The sequence below is a fragment of the Mya arenaria genome, chromosome 4 (genome assembly GCF_026914265.1).
Source record: "Mya arenaria isolate MELC-2E11 chromosome 4, ASM2691426v1".
Classification (NCBI taxonomy): domain Eukaryota; kingdom Metazoa; phylum Mollusca; class Bivalvia; order Myida; family Myidae; genus Mya; species Mya arenaria.
The window spans coordinates 5,448,583-5,471,591 of NC_069125.1; the positions used below are offsets into that span (position 1 = coordinate 5,448,583).

General features: G+C 37.1%; 2 protein-coding genes across 2 annotated transcripts in view; both read left to right on the forward strand.

Annotated features, from left to right (window-relative positions):
• LOC128231305 (calcium/calmodulin-dependent protein kinase kinase 1-like) overlaps positions 1-23,009 on the forward strand; it is a 144,456-nt gene that overhangs the window by 4,260 nt on the left and 117,187 nt on the right. The window contains exon 2 of the mRNA XM_052943945.1: positions 10,584-10,685. Within this exon, the coding sequence (XP_052799905.1) occupies positions 10,676-10,685 (10 nt within the window). The 5' untranslated portion in view covers positions 10,584-10,675. The remainder of the gene's footprint in view (positions 1-10,583; positions 10,686-23,009) is intronic.
• On the forward strand, positions 527-10,604 carry LOC128229679 (NADH-ubiquinone oxidoreductase chain 5-like). Its single transcript, XM_052941463.1, has 22 exons — positions 527-550; positions 761-922; positions 1,085-1,126; positions 1,337-1,378; positions 1,715-1,840; positions 2,219-2,260; positions 2,681-2,722; positions 3,017-3,058; positions 3,263-3,376; positions 3,587-3,658; positions 3,863-4,018; positions 4,139-4,216; positions 4,427-4,582; positions 4,709-4,792; positions 4,961-5,044; positions 5,380-5,463; positions 5,632-5,673; positions 5,968-6,009; positions 6,214-6,249; positions 6,412-6,495; positions 6,706-6,747; positions 10,584-10,604. Exons 1-22 carry the CDS (start codon positions 527-529, stop codon positions 10,602-10,604), a joined length of 1,617 nt encoding a protein of 538 aa, XP_052797423.1.

Here is a 23,009-nt window from a genome sequence, read left to right on the forward strand (position 1 = left end):
CCAAATGGCATAAAATAGGACTTAATTCTTGATATAAAAAGTAGAATTAATTATAGGACTCATTTTATTGTGGTATGCAATCAAATAGTCTTGTTGTATTAAGTGCTAAACTTGCTGCTTACTGGCATAATCAATTTGTTTCAAGCTGTGGATGGCAGTGTCGCTAATAAAAAAATAAGAATTGATCCTGTTGCAATATGACTATAAAAATACAATACATTGTTCTGTAATGTTTCCATTATTATCTGCTGAACATGTTTTAATGCTGTTATTGGAAGCTTTGAAAATAATACTCTATCTAGAATAATAAACTCGAGTTGATTTGCGACTGAATCATGACAGAGAATTGTTTCCTTTAAAAAATGGTCATATTTGTAGGTAAGATTTATTATGGAATGTTGTATATTTATATTGTGTTAATGTGTATATTGCAATGGGTCTGAGGCAAGTGGCCCTATTAAAAATAAAGGGTTGTCATAAGAAAGGCTGCGAAATAAAAGATTTACAGGTAAGTGTACTGAGACTTATGTTTGTGTTCTACGTGATCCAGGTAAGTGTACTGAGACTTATGTTTGTGTTCTACGTGATCCAGGTACGTGTACTGAGACTAATGATTGTGTTCTACGTAATCCAGGTACGTGTACTGAGACTTATGTTTGTGTTCTACGTGATCCAGGTACATGTACTGTGACTTATGTTTGTGTTCTACGTAATCCAGGTACGTGTACTGTGACTTATGTTTGTGTTCTACATAATCCAGGTACATGTACTGAGACTTATGTTTGTGTTCTACGTGATCCAGGTATGTGTACTGAGACTAATGATTGTGTTCTACATGATCCAGGTACGTGTACTGAGACTAATGATTGTGTTCTACGTGATCCAGGTACTGAGACTTATGTTTGTGTTCTACATAATCCAGGTACATGTACTGTGACTTATGTTTGTGTTCTACATGATCCAGGTACTGTGACTTATGTTTGTGTTCTACATGATCCAGGTACGTGTACTGAGACTAATGATTGTGTTCTACCTGATCCAGGTACATGTACTGTGACTTATGTTTGTGTTCTACATAATCCAGGTACATGTACTGAGACTTATGTTTGGATTCTACGTAATCCAGGTACGTATACTGTGACTTATGTTTGTGTTCTACGTAATCCAGGTACATGTACTGAGAATTATGTTTGTGTTCTACGTAATCCAGGTACGTGTACTGTGACTTATGTTTGTGTTCTACATAATCCAGGTACATGTACTGAGACTAATGTTTGTGTTCTACCTGATCCAGGTACATGTACTGTGACTTATGTTTGTGTTCTACATGATCCAGGTACATGTACTGAGACTTATGTTTGTGTTCTACATAATCCAGGTAAGTGTACTGAGACTAATGATTGTGTTCTACGTAATCCAGGTACGTGTACTGTGACTTATGTTTGTGTTCTACATAATCCAGGTACATGTACTAAGACTTATGATTGTGTTCTACCTGATCCAGGTACATGTACTGAGACTTATGTTTGTGTTCTACCTGATCTAGGTACATGTACTGAGACTAATGTTTGTGTTCTATGTAATCCAGGTACGTGTACTGTGACTTATGTTTGTGTTCTACGTAATCCAGGTATGTGTACTGTGACTTATGTTTGTGTTCTATGTAATACCGGTACATGTACTGAGACTTATGTTTGTGTTCTACATAATCCAGGTACGTGTACTGAGACTTATGTTTGTGTTCTACATAATCCAGGTACATGTACTGAGACTAATGATTGTGTTCTACATGATCCAGGTACGTGTACTGAGACTAATGATTGTGTTCTACGTGATCCAGGTACATGTACTGTGACTTATGTTTGTGTTCTACGTGATCCAGGTATGTGTACTGAGACTAATGATTGTGTTCTACCTGATCCAGGTACATGTACTGTGACTTATGTTTGTGTTCTACATAATCCAGGTACATGTACTGAGACTTATGTTTGGATTCTACGTAATCCAGGTACGTGTACTGTGACTTATGTTTGTGTTCTACGTAATCCAGGTACATGTACTGAGAATTATGTTTGTGTTCTACGTAATCCAGGTACGTGTACTGTGACTTATGTTTGTGTTCTACATAATCCAGGTACATGTACTGAGACTAATGTTTGTGTTCTACCTGATCCAGGTACATGTACTGTGACTTATGTTTGTGTTCTACATGATCCAGGTACGTGTACTGAGACTAATGTTTGTGTTCTACGTAATCCAGGTACGTGTACTGTGACTTATGTTTGTGTTCTACGTAATCCAGGTACGTGTACTGTGACTTATGTTTGTGTTCTACGTAATCCAGGTACATGTACTGAGAATTATGTTTGTGTTCTACGTAATCCAGGTACATGTACTGAGAATTATGTTTGTGTTCTACGTAATCCAGGTACGTGTACTGTGACTTATGTTTGTGTTCTACATAATCCAGGTACATGTACTGAGACTAATGTTTGTGTTCTACGTAATCCAGGTACGTGTACTGTGACTTATGTTTGGATTCTACGTAATCCAGGTACGTGTACTGTGACTTATGTTTGTGTTCTACGTAATCCAGGTACATGTACTGAGAATTATGTTTGTGTTCTACGTAATCCAGGTACGTGTACTGTGACTTATGTTTGTGTTCTACATAATCCAGGTACATGTACTGAGACTAATGTTTGTGTTCTACCTGATCCAGGTACATGTACTGTGACTTATGTTTGTGTTCTACATGATCCAGGTACGTGTACTGAGACTAATGTTTGTGTTCTACGTAATCCAGGTACATGTACTGAGAATTATGTTTGTGTTCTACGTAATCCAGGTACGTGTACTGTGACTTATGTTTGTGTTCTACGTAATCCAGGTACATGTACTGAGAATTATGTTTGTGTTCTACGTAATCCAGGTACGTGTACTTAGACTTATGTTTGTGTTCTACGTAATCCAGGTACGTGTACTGTGACTTATGTTTGTGTTCTACGTAATCCAGGTACATGTACTAAGACTTATGATTGTGTTCTACCTGATCCAGGTACGTGTACTGTGACTTATGTTTGTGTTCTAAGTGATCTAGGTACGTGTACTGAGACTTATGTTTGTGTTCTACATGATCCAGGTACGTGTACTGAGACTTATTTTTGTGTTCTACATAATCCAGGTACTGAGACTTATGTTTGTGTTCTACGTAATCCAGGTACGTGTACTGTGACTTATGTTTGTGTTCTGCATAATCCAGGTACTGAGACTTATGTTTGTGTTGTACATGATCCAGGTACGTGTACTGAGACTTATTTTTGTGTTCTACATAATCCAGGTACTGAGACTTATGTTTGTGTTCTACTTGATCCAGGTACGTGTACTGTGACTTATGTTTGTGTTCTTCGTGATCTAGGTACGTGTACTTAGACTTATGTTTGTGTTCTACATGATCCAGGTACGTGTACTGAGACTTATGTTTGTGTTCTACGTGATCCAGGTACGTGTACTGAGACTTATGTTTGTGTTCTACATGATCCAGGTACGTGTACTGTGACTTACGTTTGTGTTCTGCATGATCCAGGTACTGAGACTTATGTTTGTGTTCTACTTGATCCAGGTACTGAGACTAATGATTGTGTTCTACATGATCCAGGTACGTGTACTGTGACTTATGTTTGTGTTCTACTTGATCCAGGTACTGAGACTAATGATTGTGTTCTACGTGATCCAGGTACGTGTACTTAGACTTATGTTTGTGTTCTACATGATCCAGGTACGTGTACTGAGACTTATGTTTGTGTTCTACGTGATCCAGGTACATGTACTGAGACTTATGTTTGTGTTCTACATGATCCAGGTACGTGTACTGAGACTTATGTTTGTGTTCTACGTGATCCAGGTACATGTACTGAGACTTACGTTTGTGTTCTGCATGATCCAGGTACTGAGACTTATGTTTGTGTTCTACTTGATCCAGGTACTGAGACTAATGATTGTGTTCTACATGATCCAGGTACGTGTACTGTGACTTATGTTTGTGTTCTACATAATCCAGGTACTGAGACTTATGTTTGTGTTCTACATGATCCAGGTACATGTACTGTGACTTATTTTTGTGTTCTACATAATCCAGGTACTGAGACTTATGTTTGTGTTCTACGTAATCCAGGTACGTGTACTGAGACTTATGTTTGTGTTCTACATGATCCAGGTACGTGTACTGAGACTTATTTTTGTGTTCTACATGATCCAGGTACATGTACTGAGACTTATGTTTGTATTCTACATGATCCAGGTACGTGTACTGAGACTTATTTTTGTGTTCTACATGATCCAGGTACGTGTACTGAGACTTATGTTTGTGTTCTACATGATCCAGGTACATGTACTGAGACTTATGTTTGTATTCTACATGATCCAGGTACGTGTACTGAGACTTATTTTTGTGTTCTACATGATCCAGGTACGTGTACTGAGACTTATGTTTGTGTTCTACTTGATCCAGGTACTGAGACTTATTTTTGTGTTCTACATGATCCAGGTACTGAGACTTATGTTTGTGTTCTACGTAATCCAGGTACGTGTACTGAGACTTATGTTTGTGTTCTACGTGATCTAGGTACATGTACTGAGACTTATGTTTGTGTTCTACCTGATCTAGGTACATGTACTGAGACTTATGTTTGTGTTCTACGTAATACAGGTACGTGTACTGAGACTAATGTTTGTGTACTACGTGATCCAGGTACGTGTACTGAGACTTATGTTTGCGTTCTACCTGATCCAGGTACGTGTACTGTGACTTACGTTTGTGATCTATGTGATCCAGGTACGTGTATTGAGACTAATGTTTGTGTTCTACATGATCCAGGTACGTGTACTGAGCCTTATTTTTGTGTTCTACCTGATCCAGGTACATGTACTGAGCCTTATGTTTGTGTTCTACGTAATCCAGGTACTTATACTGAGACTTATGTTTGTGTTCTACGTGATCCAGGTACGTGTACTGAGCCTTATGTTTGTGTTCTTCGTGATCCAGGTACGTTTACTGAAACTTATGTTTGTGTTCTACGTTATACCGGTACATGTACTGAAACTTATTTTTATGATCTACGTGATCCAGTTTACGAAATGAAACTAATGTTTGTGTTCTACGTTATCCAGGTACGTGTATTGTGACTTATGTTTGTGTTCTACGTGATCCAGGTATGTCTGCTGTGACTTATGTTTGTATTCTACATGAACCAGGTACGTGTACTGGGACTTATGTTTGTGTTCTACGTAATCCAGGTACGTGTACTGAGACTTATGTTTGTATTCTACGTAATCCAGGTACGTGTACTGAGACTTATGTTTGTATTCTACGTAATCCAGGTACGTGTACTGAGACTTATGTTTGTGTTCTACATGATCCAGGTACGTGTAATGAGACTTATGTTTGTGTTCTACATGATCCAGGTACGTGTACTGAGACTTATGTTTGTGTTCTACGTGATCCAGGAACGTGTACTGTGACTTATGTTTGTGTTCTACGTGATCCAGGTATGTGTACTGAGACTAATGATTGTGTTCTACCTGATCCAGGTACATGTACTGTGACTTATGTTTGTGTTCTACATAATCCAGGTACATGTACTGAGACTTATGTTTGGATTCTACGTAATCCAGGTACGTGTACTGTGACTTATGTTTGTGTTCTACGTAATCCAGGTACATGTACTGAGAATTATGTTTGTGTTCTACGTAATCCAGGTACGTGTACTGTGACTTATGTTTGTGTTCTACATAATCCAGGTACATGTACTGAGACTAATGTTTGTGTTCTACCTGATCCAGGTACATGTACTGTGACTTATGTTTGTGTTCTACATGATCCAGGTACGTGTACTGAGACTAATGATTGTGTTCTACGTAATCCAGGTACGTGTACTGTGACTTATGTTTGTGTTCTACGTAATCCAGGTACATGTACTAAGACTTATGATTGTGTTCTACCTGATCCAGGTACGTGTACTGTGACTTATGTTTGTGTTCTACGTGATCTAGGTACGTGTACTGAGACTTATGTTTGTGTTCTACATGATCCAGGTACGTGTACTGAGACTTATTTTTGTGTTCTACATAATCCAGGTACTGAGACTTATGTTTGTGTTCTACGTAATCCAGGTACGTGTACTGTGACTTATGTTTGTGTTCTGCATAATCCAGGTACTGAGACTTATGTTTGTGTTGTACATGATCCAGGTACGTGTACTGAGACTTATTTTTGTGTTCTACATAATCCAGGTACTGAGACTTATGTTTGTGTTCTACTTGATCCAGGTACGTGTACTGTGACTTATGTTTGTGTTCTTCGTGATCTAGGTACGTGTACTTAGACTTATGTTTGTGTTCTACATGATCCAGGTACGTGTACTGAGACTAATGTTTGTGTTCTACGTGATCCAGGTATGTGTACTGAGACTTATGTTTGTGTTCTACCTGATCCAGGTATGTCTGCTGTGACTTATATTTGTATTCTATGTAATCCAGGTATGTGTACTGTGACTTATGTTTGTATTCTATGTGATCCCGGTACGTGTACTGAGACTTATGTTTGTGTTCTACGTGATCCAAGTACGTGTACTGAGACTTATGTTTGTGTTCTACCTGATCCAGGTATGTGTACTGTGACTTATGTTTGTGTTCTACGTGATCCAGGTCCGTGTACTGAGACTTATGTTTGTGTTCTATGTAATCCAGGTATGTGTACATTCTACATGTTTACATGGATGATAAAGTTCAACATTAATCCTGAAATCAGGATTAAAAGTTTCTGACTAATTACAGTTGTAAAGTTAGTTTTTGCATGGCATCTGTATTAAAAATAAGAAGAAGTCCACTGATGCCGATATAAATTTATTGCTTGTCATTTGAACACGAAAAGGAGTAGTTTTTGTCAAAGTATTTGGCTTCCAAAAATATAAATCTTGGTAATATCTCCAAAAAAAGTTAAGTTCAGATGAAGTTAGATGTTACCAATGACAATAAACGTGTGTAGAAAGGCCTGACTTAGTTGTTGAGTTATGCCTCTTGACTGTCCAAGGAAAATGGACGTGAGTTAGCGCCTGCTTATGGTGCTCTTGTTTGCTGGACTTATTAACTTGAAGAATAATTCTACTCACCCTGATGTCGGCATTGGCATCACACCTTGGTTTAAGTTTTGCGTGCAAGCTACTATCAACTACCTGGCTTTATTTCAGTAACCCCTTGATGTATTGGACTTGAACCTTATACAAGGCTTTACACCTACTAAATTAATCAAGTTGGACAACTCTAGGTTGAATACAATGCAAATTATTTCCCTTGTTTGCCTTGAAATTATGATTTAAGTTTTGCGTTCAAGTACTTTTAAGTGTATTATTATAATCTCAGTAATGATGTGATGTATTTGATTGAAATTTTTAAAAATAATGTTACAAAACGCATCGAGGGTATGTGCATAATGGTAATCAAGGCCCATACCTCTGGCTTAAATAAAAGTCCAGGAAACCCCCCTCTAATTTAAGAATCAAAATTACAAACATAACATAGTTATCTGATTGTTTTACCTAATGGAGGATTGAAATTTAAATTTTAATATATAATATATATCTACAACAACAACATCATACATGAGAACAAAGTGCATGATACTAGGCAAATTACACTTTGTATAACAGGAGAGAGGGGTAACAATGAGTAAGCAGTGACAGCCCTTATTACAGGCAAAAATATATTTTTGGTAATGTAAAAGCAACCCAGCTAGAAATGATATCTACATACCGTAAATCACTGTATGGGACGCTAGCATAAACAGGTCGCAGGCAAAAAAAAAAAACGAGAAAATTTGGGAGCGTTTTTTTTATTTTTCACTTATAGTATAGATAGGACATAGTGAAAAAGTGTTAAAATCAGCAGCCACCATAATATATATTTCGATGAATTTCCAATTTTATTCCATCTTTTATCATCTCGTATGTTCAGTATTTTTCCCAAAGAAATCATGAAATTAGCATGGTGCATTGGAAATTTCCATTTGTACCAAGTGTCTCAATATAGGATAGATCACGAGTAGCCGTTTGATATGGAATCTATAAGCGAGCGTAGCGAGTTGATAATTCCATATCAAACGACTACTCGTGATCTATCCGACTTAGACAACAGAAAGTGTATTGCTTGTTTCTCTGTCCGATACCATACATTTGTATGAGAAAAATGTCAGGAAAGCACAGGAAACAAACATTTCTGTAGTATTAAGAACGTCCTTGTAACAAAAGTAGGTGCACAATTTGCACGAGATTTACCAGTTGAAATATCCGACAGAAAAACAGTTGTGTGTGAGATTTATCAAACACTTTTGCAGGCCTATGATTGGAGGTAGCTGTTGTCTAAAAATATGATCCCACATTTATTATCAGTTATTTAAAGAAATTGTCTTTTAATAATTTTCATATAAGCTTAAACATTAGTGAATTATGTTGGAGTGTGTTTTTCTTTCTTTTTGTTTTTCAACTATACATTTAAGCAGCACTCTCACATAAACTTAACTATAATATTGGAACGGTAACTAAAAGACTTATACACACACTTTAGTTAATGAATGATCGCGCTTAAGTTTTGTTGAAGTATTTTATTTCAATAACTCTGATTTTGGTTGCAGTAACTATAGCTTTAAAGGGACGAGACGCCAGATGGTTCATAATCGGCAAAAACAGTTTTTCCTCAAAACAAGCCTAGAATTGTCAATGCGAGCTAGTAGGAGGCCAATGATACGTCTCTTCACATTGTTAAAATAACAAAGGCAGCAATTGTATTGCTGTCTCCTTTATATGTGCCCATTTAAAATATCTGTAACGGTTTCCCAGTTTAAATCATATCTGTTTATAATTCAGTTCTTTGAAATATGCATGTATCGTAAGCGATGTGATACATAGTAATTTTGGTATGTTTTAATGTGTTGTACACAATGATGTCAATTTTATATAAGTGTAACAGTCCGCTGTAGGCGGAGGATGTGCCTTCATAGTATAACATTCCGTTATAGACGGAAGTACGTTCATAGTATGTATGTTAACTTGGTTGGTAATATGCAAATTAGCAAAGCCTGGGTTCTGTGTGGATTGAGAATTGACTGTATATAAAGACCGGTGGACCCCTTCAGGGTCATGCATGCTTTTCTCTGAAGGGATCTGTTGTTGTTTGTTTGACGTCGCACGTTACCAATGCTGGCAGCGGTGGGATGATGTCTACTGCCGGAAAGGAGTTGCCTTACCCATGAGATTCCCAGACCAAGACTCGGAATGAGTCTTCTCGGAGGGGAAAATTTAGTAATGTAACGGTCCGCTGTAGGCGGCGGATGTGCGTTCATAGTATAACATTCCGTTATAGAAGGAACTTCTATATAGGGATCTGTTGGTGTTTGTTTGACGTTGCACGTTACATAAGTAATTATGTCAATTTTCTTTTTCTCTTGCAATTGTATCATCTGGTGTCTAGCCCCTTTAAAGAACAACAATTGTGCCATTTCTGTTTATATTGTTGTCAAAAAGTTTATATACCCAGGACATTTTGTTTTTTTGCATTATTATTAAGCCTTATTTAGGACTACCTGTGTTTGAACTGGAACAGCCTACATATTCAGCTCAGGTCAGTTTCAATCAAGAATTGATTCTTATTTTGTGATTTGCAATTTTACAATTTTTCCAAGAAGCACTTAAGCACCATTCATGGATTTGCAAAATCAGTCAAGTATTCATAATGTATGAATGCAGGAAAAAATTAGAATAAATCCTGATATTTATATTATATATATTTTCCCCTTTCATTACTTTATTTGCTGTGATAATTATTATTTTGGTTGTAACAATTTTTGTGTTTATCAAGAAAATTAAAGAGATTTTTAATTTGTGTTTTACATATGCATGGCCAAGGTCTTTCTTGTGAACAAGGCCCACAGAGTCTGAGATGTCACGAAAGGTAGACTGGTTCATGCAAAATAAACTCAACTTTTATCGTACAGAAAATCAAGTGAAAATGGCAATATTTATGAAGCAGAAAAAGAGATTTTAAAGTGACACTCTAATTCAAAATAAATACATACACATGTTTTACAAACATCAATTTTAACTGATAAACCTTTAACTACTTACTAAATAATACATTTATGGAAACTATTAATTACTGATAACAAGATTGTAGCCGTGTATTTAATAGCAGAAAGTGCAAAAATATTAAATGATTGGTAAATGCTAAAAGATTTACTGTGGTCTACTATAGTCTCATAAGGTAGTTGTACCAATGTTTTATGCTCATTTCTTTCAAATCAAACTCGGTATCCTTCATAAGGTTTTTGACATTTATTTATCCCTTTTGGAATATTAAACCAATATGATTAATTGTGGTAAATCTTATTTTGGAGTAAGAGTGCAACTTTAAAAAAAATTAGGCCATCCATTTATGACTGCCAGCAATCAAACTTCTAAGGTAAATCTTATCTGTCATTGGTTTTTCCCTTACGCAACAGTAACTTTTTTCAATATATTTTTTGTATGTTTCAGCTCAATAAATCCTCAGACTAGTTGCCATGGCTTCGAGAGAGATCAAGTTTCTGCCTCAGATGTGGCAACGACGATGTAGCTTGTGATACAATATGGGATCAGGTACAACTTCTTATTCTATCGCCCACGTTTCTTTCGTAATATTTTCCTTTTCTCTACTAGTGTCTCTTTGAATATTGTGATAAAATATTACAATATAACTGTCAGCCTGCAGACCATAGCATTTTACAAAACTGTCTAGTTTACAATATGTAAATTTGTTTGTAGGTATTTTAGCTAAGACTTAAATATATAATATTGAACAAAAGATCAAAACATGTCAATATAGCAACATATGTTATTTCTCATATTGGAATGGCAGAAATATACTCTCCTTGGTTTTGCAATAAAAAGGTATTACTTCTACTTAAAACTTAGCAAAGCGGATCTTCATATTAATCAGTTACACAAAGAACGATTGCACAGCCATTTTGCACCAAAGAGACAATGACTCAATTTGTTCATCTCTTCAAAGAATTTTGATTTTCATCTGGCTGTTCATCAGTCAGGTATTTTTTACAATCCAAAGAGTTTTGTTTGTTCTTTCATTTGTAATTTACAGTCATAATTGAATTTGCAAGTTAACGCCAATACAAACTGTACATGGATGAATGCTTTAGGAGGGCATGAAGCCCGCCTTTTCAGTAGTAAGTTCCATGTGTTACATAATGGAATAAGTTAAAAAGCCAAAGTCTTTAATGTGTGATGTCAATAAACAGGCATTAAATAATGCAGTTGATTTCAATTATAAAATTCAAGTAATGGATGAGGGTGGAGCAAAAATCACGATAACTCATTTCTTCAAAAACTTGATATGCTGAGTTCATTTCCAAACAGTAGTATCAACGCCTTTGTGCTGTTGTTGTCATGCAAATACTTACATGTTGGCCATAACTTGAAAACTGTTAAAGATTATAATCTTTGACAAGTCCGATAACTCTGGCTACAGTGTTGGTGCCCCTTTATCAAAACTGGCTTGGTATGTTCTTGTTATTTTGTCTATATACCGAGAGAACACGTTGTCATTGCTACCTACTGCTTGCCCCTTCATCAGAACCGGCTTGCTATGTTCTTGTTATTTTCTCTATATACCGAGAGAACACGTTGTCATTGCTACAGTATTGGTTTCCCCTACATCAGAACCCGCTTGCTATGTTCTTGTTATTATGTCTATATACCGAGAGAACACAATATCATTGCTACAGTGTTGGTGCCCCTTCATCAGAACCGGCTTGCTATGTTCTTGTTATTTTCTCTATATACCGAGAGAACACGTTGTCATTGCTACAGTATTGGTTTCCCCTACATCAGAACTGGCTTGCTATGTTCTTGTTATTTTGTCTATATACCGAGAGAACACAAAATCATTGCTACAGTGTTGGTGCCCCTTCATCAGAACTGGCTTGCTATGTTCTTGTTATTTTGTCTATATACCGAGAGAACACGTTGTCATTGCTACAGTATTGGTTTCCCCTACATCAGAACTGGCTTGCTATGTTCTTGTTATTTTGTCTATATACAAAGAGAACACATTTTCATTGCTACTGTGTTAGTGCCCCTTCATCAGAACTGGCTTGCTATGTTCTTGTTATTTTGTCTATATACTGAGAGAACACATTTTCATTGCTACAGTGTTAGTGCCCCTTCATCAGAACTGGATTGCTATGTTCTTGTTATTTTGTCTATATACCAAGAGAACACATTTTCATTGCTACAGTGTTAGTGCCCCTTCATCAGAACTGGATTGCTATGTTCTTGTTATATTGTCTATGTACCAAGAGAACACTTTGTCATTGCTACAGTGTTGGTGCCCCTTCATCAGAACCGGCTTGCTATGTTCTTGTTATTTTGTCTATATAGCGAGAGAACACATTTTCATTGCTACAGTGTTAGTGCCCCTTCATCAGAACTGGCTTGCTATGTTCTTGTTATTTTGTCTATATACTGAGAGAACACATTTTCATTGCTACAGTGTTAGTGCCCCTTCATCAGAACTGGATTGCTATGTTCTTGTTATTTTGTCTATGTACCAAGAGAACACATTGTCATTGCTACAGTGTAAGTGCCCCTTCATCAGAACTGGCTTGCTATGTTCTTGTTATTTTGTCTATATACCAAGAGAACATGTTGTCATTGCTACAGTGTTAGTGCCCCTTCATCAGAACTGGCTTGCTATGTTCTTGTTATTTTGTCTATATACCAAGAGAACACATTGTCATTGCTACAGTGTTAGTGCCCCTTCATCAGAACGAGCTTGCTATGTTCTTGTTATTTTGTCTATATACCAAGAGAACACATTGTCATGCTACAGTGTTGGTGCCCCTTCATCAGAACTGGCTTGCTATGTTCTTGTTATTAACCAGGTTTTCAACGAAAACCGGGTTATTAGAATGAGGTTGTCGTTGGGCCTGGGCGGGCGTCAAACATTGTTTTTTGTTCATTAACTTTAGTTAGCATTGATGGATATTGATGAAACTTGGTGTGTAAGTTGCTTATGTGAAGAGCTAGCTTAGGATTGCTTTTGAGTGGGGAGGGGCTAAGGTCAAGGTCACTATTACTTTAAATAGAAAAATGGTCAAGGTCACTGTTACTTAAAATGGAAAAATGGTTTCTGCCCAATAACTTTAGTTAGCATTGATAGATATTGATGAAACTTGGTGTGTAGGTAGCTTATGTGAAGAGCTAGCTTGGGATTGCTTTTGAGGGGGGGTGGGGCTAAGGTCAAGGTCGCCTGTTACTAAAAATAGAAAAATGGTTTCTGCCCAATAACTTTAGTTAGGATTGATAGATATTGACGAAAGTTGGTGTGTAAGTAGCTTATGTGAATAGCTAGTTTGGGATTGCTATTGAGGGGGGAGGGGTTAAGGTCAAGGTCACTGTTACTTAAAATAGAAAAATAGTTTCTGCCCAATAACTTTAGTTAGGATTGATAGATATTGATGAAACTTGGTGTGTAAGTTGCTTATGTGAAGAGTAAGCTTGGGATTTATTTTGAGTGGGGAGGGGCTAAGGTCAAGGTCACTATTACTTAAAATAGAAAAATGGTCAAGGTCACTGTTACTTAAAATAGAAAAATGGTTTCTGCCCAATAACTTTAGTTAGCATTGACCAATATTGATGAAACTTGGTGTGTAGGAAACTTATGTACAGAGCTAGCTTGGGATTGCTTTTGAGGGGGGTGGGGCTAAAGTCAAGGTCGACTGTTACTAAATATAGAAAAATGGTTTCTGCCCAATAACATCAGTTAGCATTGATAGATTTGATGAAACTTAGTGTGTAGGTAGCTTATGTGAAGAGCTAGCGTGGAATTGCTTTTGAGTGGGGAGGGGCTACGGTCAAGGTCAGTTTTACTAAAAATAGAAAAATGGTTTCCGCCCAATAACTTTAGTTAGGATTGACAGATATTGATGAAACTTGGTGTGTATGTAGCATGTGAAAAGCTAGCTTGGGATTGTTTTTGAGGTGGTTGGAGCTAAGGTCAAGGTCACTGTTACTAAAAATAGAAAAATGGTTTCTGCCCAATAACTTTAGTTAGGATTGATAGATATTGACGAAATTTTGTGTGTAGGTACTAGTAGCTTATGTGAAGAGCAAGCTTGGAATTTCTTTTGAGGGGGGGTCAAGGTCACTGTTGCTAAAAATAGAAAAATGGTTTCAGCCCAATAACTTTAGTTAGCATTGATAGATATTGATGAAACTTAGAGCGAAGGTAGCTTATGCGAAGAGCTAGCTTGGGAGGTGGGGTCAAGGTCACTGTTCCTAAAAATAGAAAAATGTTTTTCTGCCCAACAACTTAGTTAGAATTGATGGATAGTGATGAATCTTAGTGTGAATATAGCTTATATGAAGCTGCAGATTGAACTTGCTCATACAACAAATTAATTGGCTATAATTTCTGATTGCCCATAACAAAAACCTGGTTTTGTCGCATTGCTGCGCTTCTAGTTTTGTCTATATACCGAGAGAACACAATGTCATTGCTACAGTGTTGGTTGCTCCTTCATCAGAACCGGCTTGCTATGTTCTTGTTATTTTGTCTATATACAGAGAGAACACATTGTCATTGCTACAGTATTGGTTTCTCCTTCATCAGAACCAGCTTGCTATGTTCTTGTTATTTTGTCTATATACTGAGAGAACACGTTGTCATTGCTACAGTATTGGTTGCCCCTTCATCAGAACTGGCTTGCTATATTCTTGTTATTTTGTCTATATACTGAGAGAACACGTTGTCATTGCTACAGTATTGGTTGCCCCTTCATCAGAACCAGCTTGCTATGTTCTTGTTATTTTGTCTATATACTGAGAGAACACGTTGTCATTTCTACAGTATTGGTTGCCCCTTCATCAGAACTGACTTGCTATGTTCTTTTTATTTTGTCTATATACTGAGAGAACACGTTGTCATTGCTACAGTATTGGTTGCCCCTTCATCAGAACCAGCTTGCTATGTTCTTGTTATTTTGTCTATATACTGAGAGAACACGTTGTCATTGCTACAGTATTGGTTGCCCCTTCATCAGAACCAGCTTGCTATGTTCTTGTTATTTTGTCTATATACTGAGAGAACACGTTGTCATTGCTACAGTATTGGTTACCCCTTCATCAGAACCAGCTTGCTATGTTCTTGTTATTTTGTCTATATACTGAGAGAACACGTTGTCATTGCTACAGTATTGGTTGCCCCTTCATCAGAACTGACTTGCTATGTTCTTTTTATTTTGTCTATATACTGAGAGAACACGTTGTCATTGCTACAGTATTGGTTGCCCCTTCATCAGAACCAGCTTGCTATGTTCTTGTTATTTTGTCTATATACTGTGAGAACACGTTGTCATTGCTACAGTATTGGTTGCCCCTTCATCAGAACTGACTTGCTATGTTCTTTTTATTTTGTCTATATACTGAGAGAACAGGTTGTCATTGCTACAGTATTGGTTGCCCCTTCATCAGAACCAGCTTGCTATGTTCTTGTTATTTTGTCTATATACTGAGAGAACACGTTGTCATTGCTACAGTATTGGTTGCCCCTTCATCAGAACTGACTTGCTATGTTCTTTTTATTTTGTCTATATACTGAGAGAACACGTTGTCATTGCTAAAGTATTGGTTGTCCCTTCATCAGAACTGGCTTGCTATGTTCTTTTTATTTTGTCTATATACTGAGAGAACACGTTGTCATTGCTACAGTATTGGTTGTCCCTTCATCAGAACCAGCTTGCTATGTTCTTTTTATTTTGTCTATATACTGAGAGAACACTTTGTCATTGCTACAGTATTGGTTGCCCCTTCATCAGAACTGACTTGCTATGTTCTTTTTATTTTGTCTATATACTGAGAGAACACGTTGTCATTGCTACAGTATTGGTTGCCCCTTCATCAGAACTGACTTGCTATGTTCTTTTTATTTTGTCTATATACTGTGAGAACACGTTGTCATTGCTACAGTATTGGTTACCCCTTCATCAGAACTGACTTGCTATGTTCTTGTTATTTTGTCTATATACTGAGAGAACACGTTGTCATTGCTACAGTATTGGTTGCCCCTTCATCAGAACCAGCTTGCTATGTTCTTGTTATTTTGTCTATATACTGAGAGAACACGTTGTCATTGCTACAGTATTGGTTGTCCCTTCATCAGAACCTGCTTGCTATGTTCTTTTTATTTTGTCTATATACTGAGAGAACATGTTGTCATTGCTACAGTATTGGTTTTCCCTTCATCAGAACCAGCTTGCTATGTTCTTGTTATTTTGTCTATATACTGAGAGAACACGTTGTCATTGCTACAGTATTGGTTGCCCCTTCATCAGAACTGACTTGCTATGTTCTTGTTATTTTGTCTATATACTGAGAGAACACGTTGTCATTGCTACAGTATTGGTTGCCCCTTCATCAGAACTGACTTGCTATGTTCTTGTTATTTTGTCTATATACTGAGAGAACCCGTTGTCATTGCTACAGTATTGGTTGCCCCTTCATCAGAACTGACTTGCTATGTTCTTTTTATTTTGTCTATATACTGAGAGAACACGTTGTCATTGCTACAGTATTGGTTGCCCCTTCATCAGAACCAGCTTGCTATGTTCTTTTTATTTTGTCTATATACTGAGAGAACACGTTGTCATTGCTACAGTATTGGTTGTCCCTTCATCAGAACCAGCTTGCTATGTTCTTGTTATTTTGTCTATATACTGAGAGAACACGTTGTCATTGCTACAGTATTGGTTGCCCCTTCATCAGAACTGACTTGCTATGTTCTTTTTATTTTGTCTATATACTGAGAGAACACTTTGTCATTGCTACAGTATTGGTTGCCCCTTCATCAGAACTGACTTGCTATGTTCTTTTTATTTTGTCTATATACTGAGAGAACACGTTGTCATTGCTACAGTATTGGTTGCCCCTTCATCAGAACTGACTTGCTATGTTCTTTTTATTTTGTCTATATACTGTGAGAACACGTTGTCATTGCTACAGTATTGGTTACCCCTTCATCAGAACTGACTTGCTATGTTCTTGTTATTTTGTCTATATACTGAGAGAACACGTTGTCATTGCTACAGTATTGGTTGCCCCTTCATCAGAACCAGCTTGCTATGTTCTTGTTATTTTGTCTATATACTGAGAGAACACGTTGTCATTGCTACAGTATTGGTTGTCCCTTCATCAGAACCTGCTTGCTATGTTCTTTTTATTTTGTCTATATACTGAGAGAACACGTTGTCATTGCTACAGTATTGGTTTTCCCTTCATCAGAACCAGCTTGCTATGTTCTTGTTATTTTGTCTATATACTGAGAGAACACGTTGTCATTGCTACAGTATTGGTTGCCCCTTCATCAGAACTGACTTGCTATGTTCTTGTTATTTTGTCTATATACTGAGAGAACACGTTGTCATTGCTACAGTATTGGTTGCCCCTTCATCAGAACTGACTTGCTATGTTCTTGTTATTTTGTCTATATACTGAGAGAACCCGTTGTCATTGCTACAGTATTGGTTGCCCCTTCATCAGAACTGACTTGCTATGTTCTTTTTATTTTGTCTATATACTGAGAGAACACGTTGTTATTGCTACAGTATTGGTTGCCCCTTCATCAGAACCAGCTTGCTATGTTCTTTTTATTTTGTCTATATACTGAGAGAACACGTTGTCATTGCTACAGTATTGGTTGTCCCTTCATCAGAACCAGCTTGCTATGTTCTTGTTATTTTGTCTATATACTGAGAGAACACGTTGTCATTGCTACAGTATTGGTTGCCCCTTCATCAGAACTGACTTGCTATGTTCTTGTTATTTTGTCTATATACCGAGAGAACACGTTGTCATTGCTACAGTATTGGTTGCCCCTTCATCAGAACTGACTTGCTATGTTCTTGTTATGCTGTCCATATACTGAGAGAACACGTTGTCATTGCTACAGTATTGGTTGCCCTTTCATCAGAACCAGCTTGCTATGTTCTTTTTATTTTGTCTATATACTGAGAGAACAAGGTGCAAATGAACAAATGCTTTTTTTTGCTGAAAAGCATTTGAAATGCAAGGCTTGGATTTATAATATTCTACTCAAATAAATGTCTGCCAGTTGCTGTTTGGTGTATTTTCATAAAATTAGGTAAAATAAATCAATTTGAACAAAGGTTGAAAAAATTGTTGCCAACATTAAATCTGTGAACGGGTCCCTTTAACTGGAAAAGACATTTTGTCTTGAAACATTGCACAGTAGATGAGTTTGAAAATGTTAGAATATATCAGGAACATAAGATCCATGGCGTGTCACAACAATTACGCGTTGATCAATCTCTGTGTACCGTAAGTCTCGAAGTACTTATTCGAATATTCAAGTTGTAATAGATTCTGGTTACAATACAAGTTCTGAAGAACGAACACAGGAAGGAAAACATTTCAATATCACAGTGAGGAAACATTTTTGCTAATATGTTTTAGTTTCATGTGTATCTAGTGGGAAAGTGTTATGTAGTACCTCTTCGTTGTTTGGTAAAATGAGGAAGGTGTGAAACCATGACATAAAAGTTACAGTACATAAATGAATACCCCGGACATGATGTCAACAAATAAACACCAAACTTGGTAACAATTTGCTTGTGGGCATAATATCTGATCCAAGTTTGAAATTGCTTTATTCACTCTTGAGTTACGGCCTTGAATTGCCATCATTTGACCATTCTCATCAAATCTCTACCAAATTTAGTCACAGTGTTTATATGCATACATTTCTGGTGATTACAAGTTTGATCAACCTTTGAGCACTTTTTCCATTATTTAAAGATAATATAATTATAATCTACCTACATGGCGCATGAGCATGTGAGGTAAGTGACCACTGAAGAACATGCAAATTTAGCGGGGCTCTCTCACATTACAATATTAAAGGTCAGACATCAAACAATTTAATGTCGTGTTTACTTTTACAGGGTTACACCCAAACCAAAATGAATGCTTTCAGCAAGCTTGCGGCCAGCTTGCAGCAAGCTTCTACATGCAGTTTAAGATATCTGCAGGTTTGTCGCAAGCTTGCGAGTATTTTTTAAGTCAAATTCTGCAAGCTTGTGGTGGATTTGCAAGCTTGCACAAGCTTTGTTAGTCTTTAGTCAGATACTTTTTACCTTAAGTGTATTGTACGCCCATTTGTAACTTTGTTAAGTGCATTGCACACCTTCATTTCTTTTTAAAAAGTGTAATGGCGATTGCTGAAGTCTAGTACTACTGCTACTGGCACTTTGAAGTTCAATTTTTTATTGTGTATTTTGAGTATTATTTTGTGAATCGTGCATGTAAACAGTGTTTCTTTTTGATTGACAATGAAAATAAAAATTCAGCCCCATTTTCAGAAAAAAGAAATTTTGTTTACATTCATGATAAGCTTAGTACTAAATGCAGAACCTAATTGACTAAGAACACCAGATAGGGCTTCGTTCCATTTGCATTATAAAACACAATGCTCAACAACAGAAATCCTCGTGTAGGAGTTGAAATGATTCTATATTTGTTAAGAGGGCATCTTTGATTTGGTCAAAATGGTTGTTCCTAAAATGGTCATAATTTGATCATTGTAATGGTACGCCCTTGTTATAACCCCCTTCCAAAAAGAGGGGGTGTATTGCTTTACACATGTCGGTTGGTTGATTGGTAAGTTGGTCAATTGGTAGACCAAAGCTTGTCCAAGTGATAACTCAACAATGAATCTATGGACCTTAAACTTGGATTCGGCAGTTGGGCGAGACCAGTACATGACCCTTATGTTGAGGTCATTGGCTCAAAGGTCAAGGTCACAGTGACCTTGAACACAAAAAGCTTGTCTGAGTGATAACTAGACAATGCATAGATCTATGGTCCTCAAACTTGACTTGGAGATTTTGGGTGACCAATAGATTACCCTATTATACCCCCATAAATGAAGTTTGAGGGGGTATATAGGAGTGAGCTTGTCGGTCGGTCTGTCGGTCGGTCGGTCGGTCTGTCAGTTTTCATGGTTTCCGGACGATAACTCATGAAAGGCTAGACAGATTTAAAAAAATTTTGGTACACAGGTTTAACATCAAAAGATACAGGTCAAGTTCAATATTGGGGCTGGTGGGGCCAAGGTCAAGGTCACTGTTACTAAAAATAGAAAAATGGTTTCCAGATGATAACTCATGAAAGGCTAGACAGATTTGAACAATTTTTGGTACACAGGTGTAACATCAGAAGAAACAGGTCAAGTTCGATATTGGGGCTGGTGGGGCCAAGGTCAAGGTCACTGCTACTAAAAATAGAAAAACGGTTTCCGGACGATAACTCATAAAAGGCTAGACAGATTTGAACAATTTTTGGTACACAGGTGTAACATCAGAAGATACAAGTCAAGTTCAATATTGGGGCTGGTGGGGCTAAGGTCAAGGTCATTGTTACTAAAAATAGAAAAACAGTTTCCGGACGATAACTCATGAAAGGCTTGACAGATTTAACAATTTTTGGTACACAGGTGTAACATCAGAAGATACAGGTCAAGTTCAATATTGGGGCTGGTGGGGCCAAGGTCAAGGTCACTGTTACTAAAAATAGAAAAATGGTTTCCAGACGATAACTCATGAAAGGCTAAACAGATTTGAACAATTTTTGGTACACAGGTGTAACATCAGAAGATACAGATCAAGTTCGATATTGGGGCTGGTGGGGCCAAGGTCAAGGTCACTGTTACTAAAAATAGAAAAACGGTTTCCGGACGATAACTCATGAAAGGCTACACAGATTTGAACAATTTTTGGTACACAGGTGTAACATCAGAAGATACAGGTCAAGTTCGATATTGGGGCTGGTGGGGCCAAGGTCAAGGTCATTGTTACTAAAAATAGAAAAACGGTTTCCGGACGTTAACTCATGAAAGGCTTGACAGATTTGAACAATTTTTGGTACACAGGTGTTACATCAGAAGATACAGGTCAAGTTCGATATTGGGGCTGATGGGGCCAAGGTCAAGGTCATTGTTACTAAAAATAGAAAAACGGTTTCCGGACGTTAACTCATGAAAGGCTAGACAAATTTAACAATTTTTGGTACACAGGTGTAACATCAGAAGATACAGGTCAAGTTCGATATTGGGGCTGGTGGGGCCAAGGTCAAGGTCACTGTTACTTAAAATAGAAAAACGGTTTCCGGACGATAACTCATGAAAGGCTAGACATATTTGAACAATTTTTGGTACACAGGTGTAACATCAGAAGATATAGATGGTACACAGGTGTAACATCAGAAGATATAGGTCAAGTTCGATATTGGGGCTGGTGGGGCCAAGGTCAAGGTCACTGTTACTAAGAAAAGAAAAATGGTTTCCGGACGATAACTCACGAAAGGCTTGACAGATTAGAACAATTTTTGGTACACAGGTGTAACATCAGAAGATACAGGTCAAGTTCGATATTGGAGCTGGTGGGGCCAAAGTCAAGGTCACTGTTACTAAAAATAGAAAACCGGTTTCCAGACGATAACTCATGAAAGGCTTGACAGATTTGAACAATTTTTGGTACACAAGTGTAACATCAGAAGATACAGGTCAAGTTCAATATTGGGGCTGGTGGGGCCAAGGTCAAGGTCACTGTTACTAAAAATAGAAAAATGGTTTCCAGATGATAACTCATGAAAGGCTAAACAGATTTGAACAATTTTTGGTACACAGGTGTAACATCAGAAGATACAGGTCAAGTTCGATATTGGGGCTGGTGGGGCCAAGGTCAAGTTCACTGTTACTCAAAATAGAAAAACGGTTTCCGGACGATAACTCATGAAAGGCTAGTTTTTCTTGTCAGCAGTGTAACTTCTAAATTACTCAACAGATTTAAATAAAACAATACATGTGTGATAAAAGAAGATGCAGTGTGCAGTAACCTTGGAGTTATGGCCTCTTTTCAAAGGAATGGTTTGCCATTCCTGTGTCCAGGCGGCATTTGGGAGTATTCGTCACTCCTGTGACAGCTCTAGTTGATTTTTAACTCGACAACGCCTGCTCCAATTGCCCTCAAACTGACATAAATATTGGGCATGACCAAAAGATGACCCCCATTGTTTTGAGGTCATCAGATCAAAGGTCACAGTAGCCTTGAACATGAAAAGCTTGTCTTATGATTACTTGACAATGCCTGCACCCATGGCCCTCAACTTGACATGAAGATTTGTGGATGTGACCAGTAGATGACCCCTTTTGATTTTGAGGTCATCAGGTCGAGGTCACATGCAGTATTTACACTAATTATGGCTCTATATGTGTTGTAGCAACTGCTTCCAACAGTGAAACTTACGGTATACAGAAGATAAATTCAGAGTTCATTTGTTTAGAAATATGCCAGAAAATACTTAATTTTGCCAAAAAGCCTATGAAAAACTATTGCAAAATAGAATATTTCAATACGTTCAAATAAGTGTCTGTCATTCACTGTTAAATTTATGTTTAACATAATAAATAAAATAACTAAATTCAAAAACATTTGAAATAGAAAAGCTTACCATAAAATATGAGAGAGAATTTCTCAGAAACCCTTTAACGAAAAGAACAATTCACATATACATGTTGTTCATGTTGTTCTAACGTTTCTTGCAAACATTGTTGTCTCATTAATTATAAAAAAGAAAAAAGAATCACAATCTTATTGTTCACGAATTAGTTCCTTCTTTAATTCCATTGAGGAAGAATTTGAGAGTTTAATAATTGATAAAAATGCTCTTTTAACTAATTTAGCTGATAGATCTTTAAGTATACGGACTAATTACTTTCTCAAGATGAAATCGCAGATGATCTTGGAATTGCATTCGGTATTGTTTTATTCTTGAGGGACTTGCAGACAACAATTTTTTTATTGAATACATAAAAGACAGAAGATCTGTGGTATC

What these genes read in the sequence shown, in the direction of transcription:
- LOC128229679 (XM_052941463.1), top strand. Translation starts at nt 527, where the DNA reads ATGTTTGTGTTCTACGTGATCCAG. An exon ending in TTGTGTTCTACGTGATCCAG is followed by an intron (nt 551 to 760) that starts GTAAGTGTACTG and finishes TACATAATCCAG; the next exon opens with GTACATGTACTGAGACTTAT. An exon ending in TTGTGTTCTACTTGATCCAG is followed by an intron (nt 3,377 to 3,586) that starts GTACGTGTACTG and finishes TGCATGATCCAG; the next exon opens with GTACTGAGACTTATGTTTGT.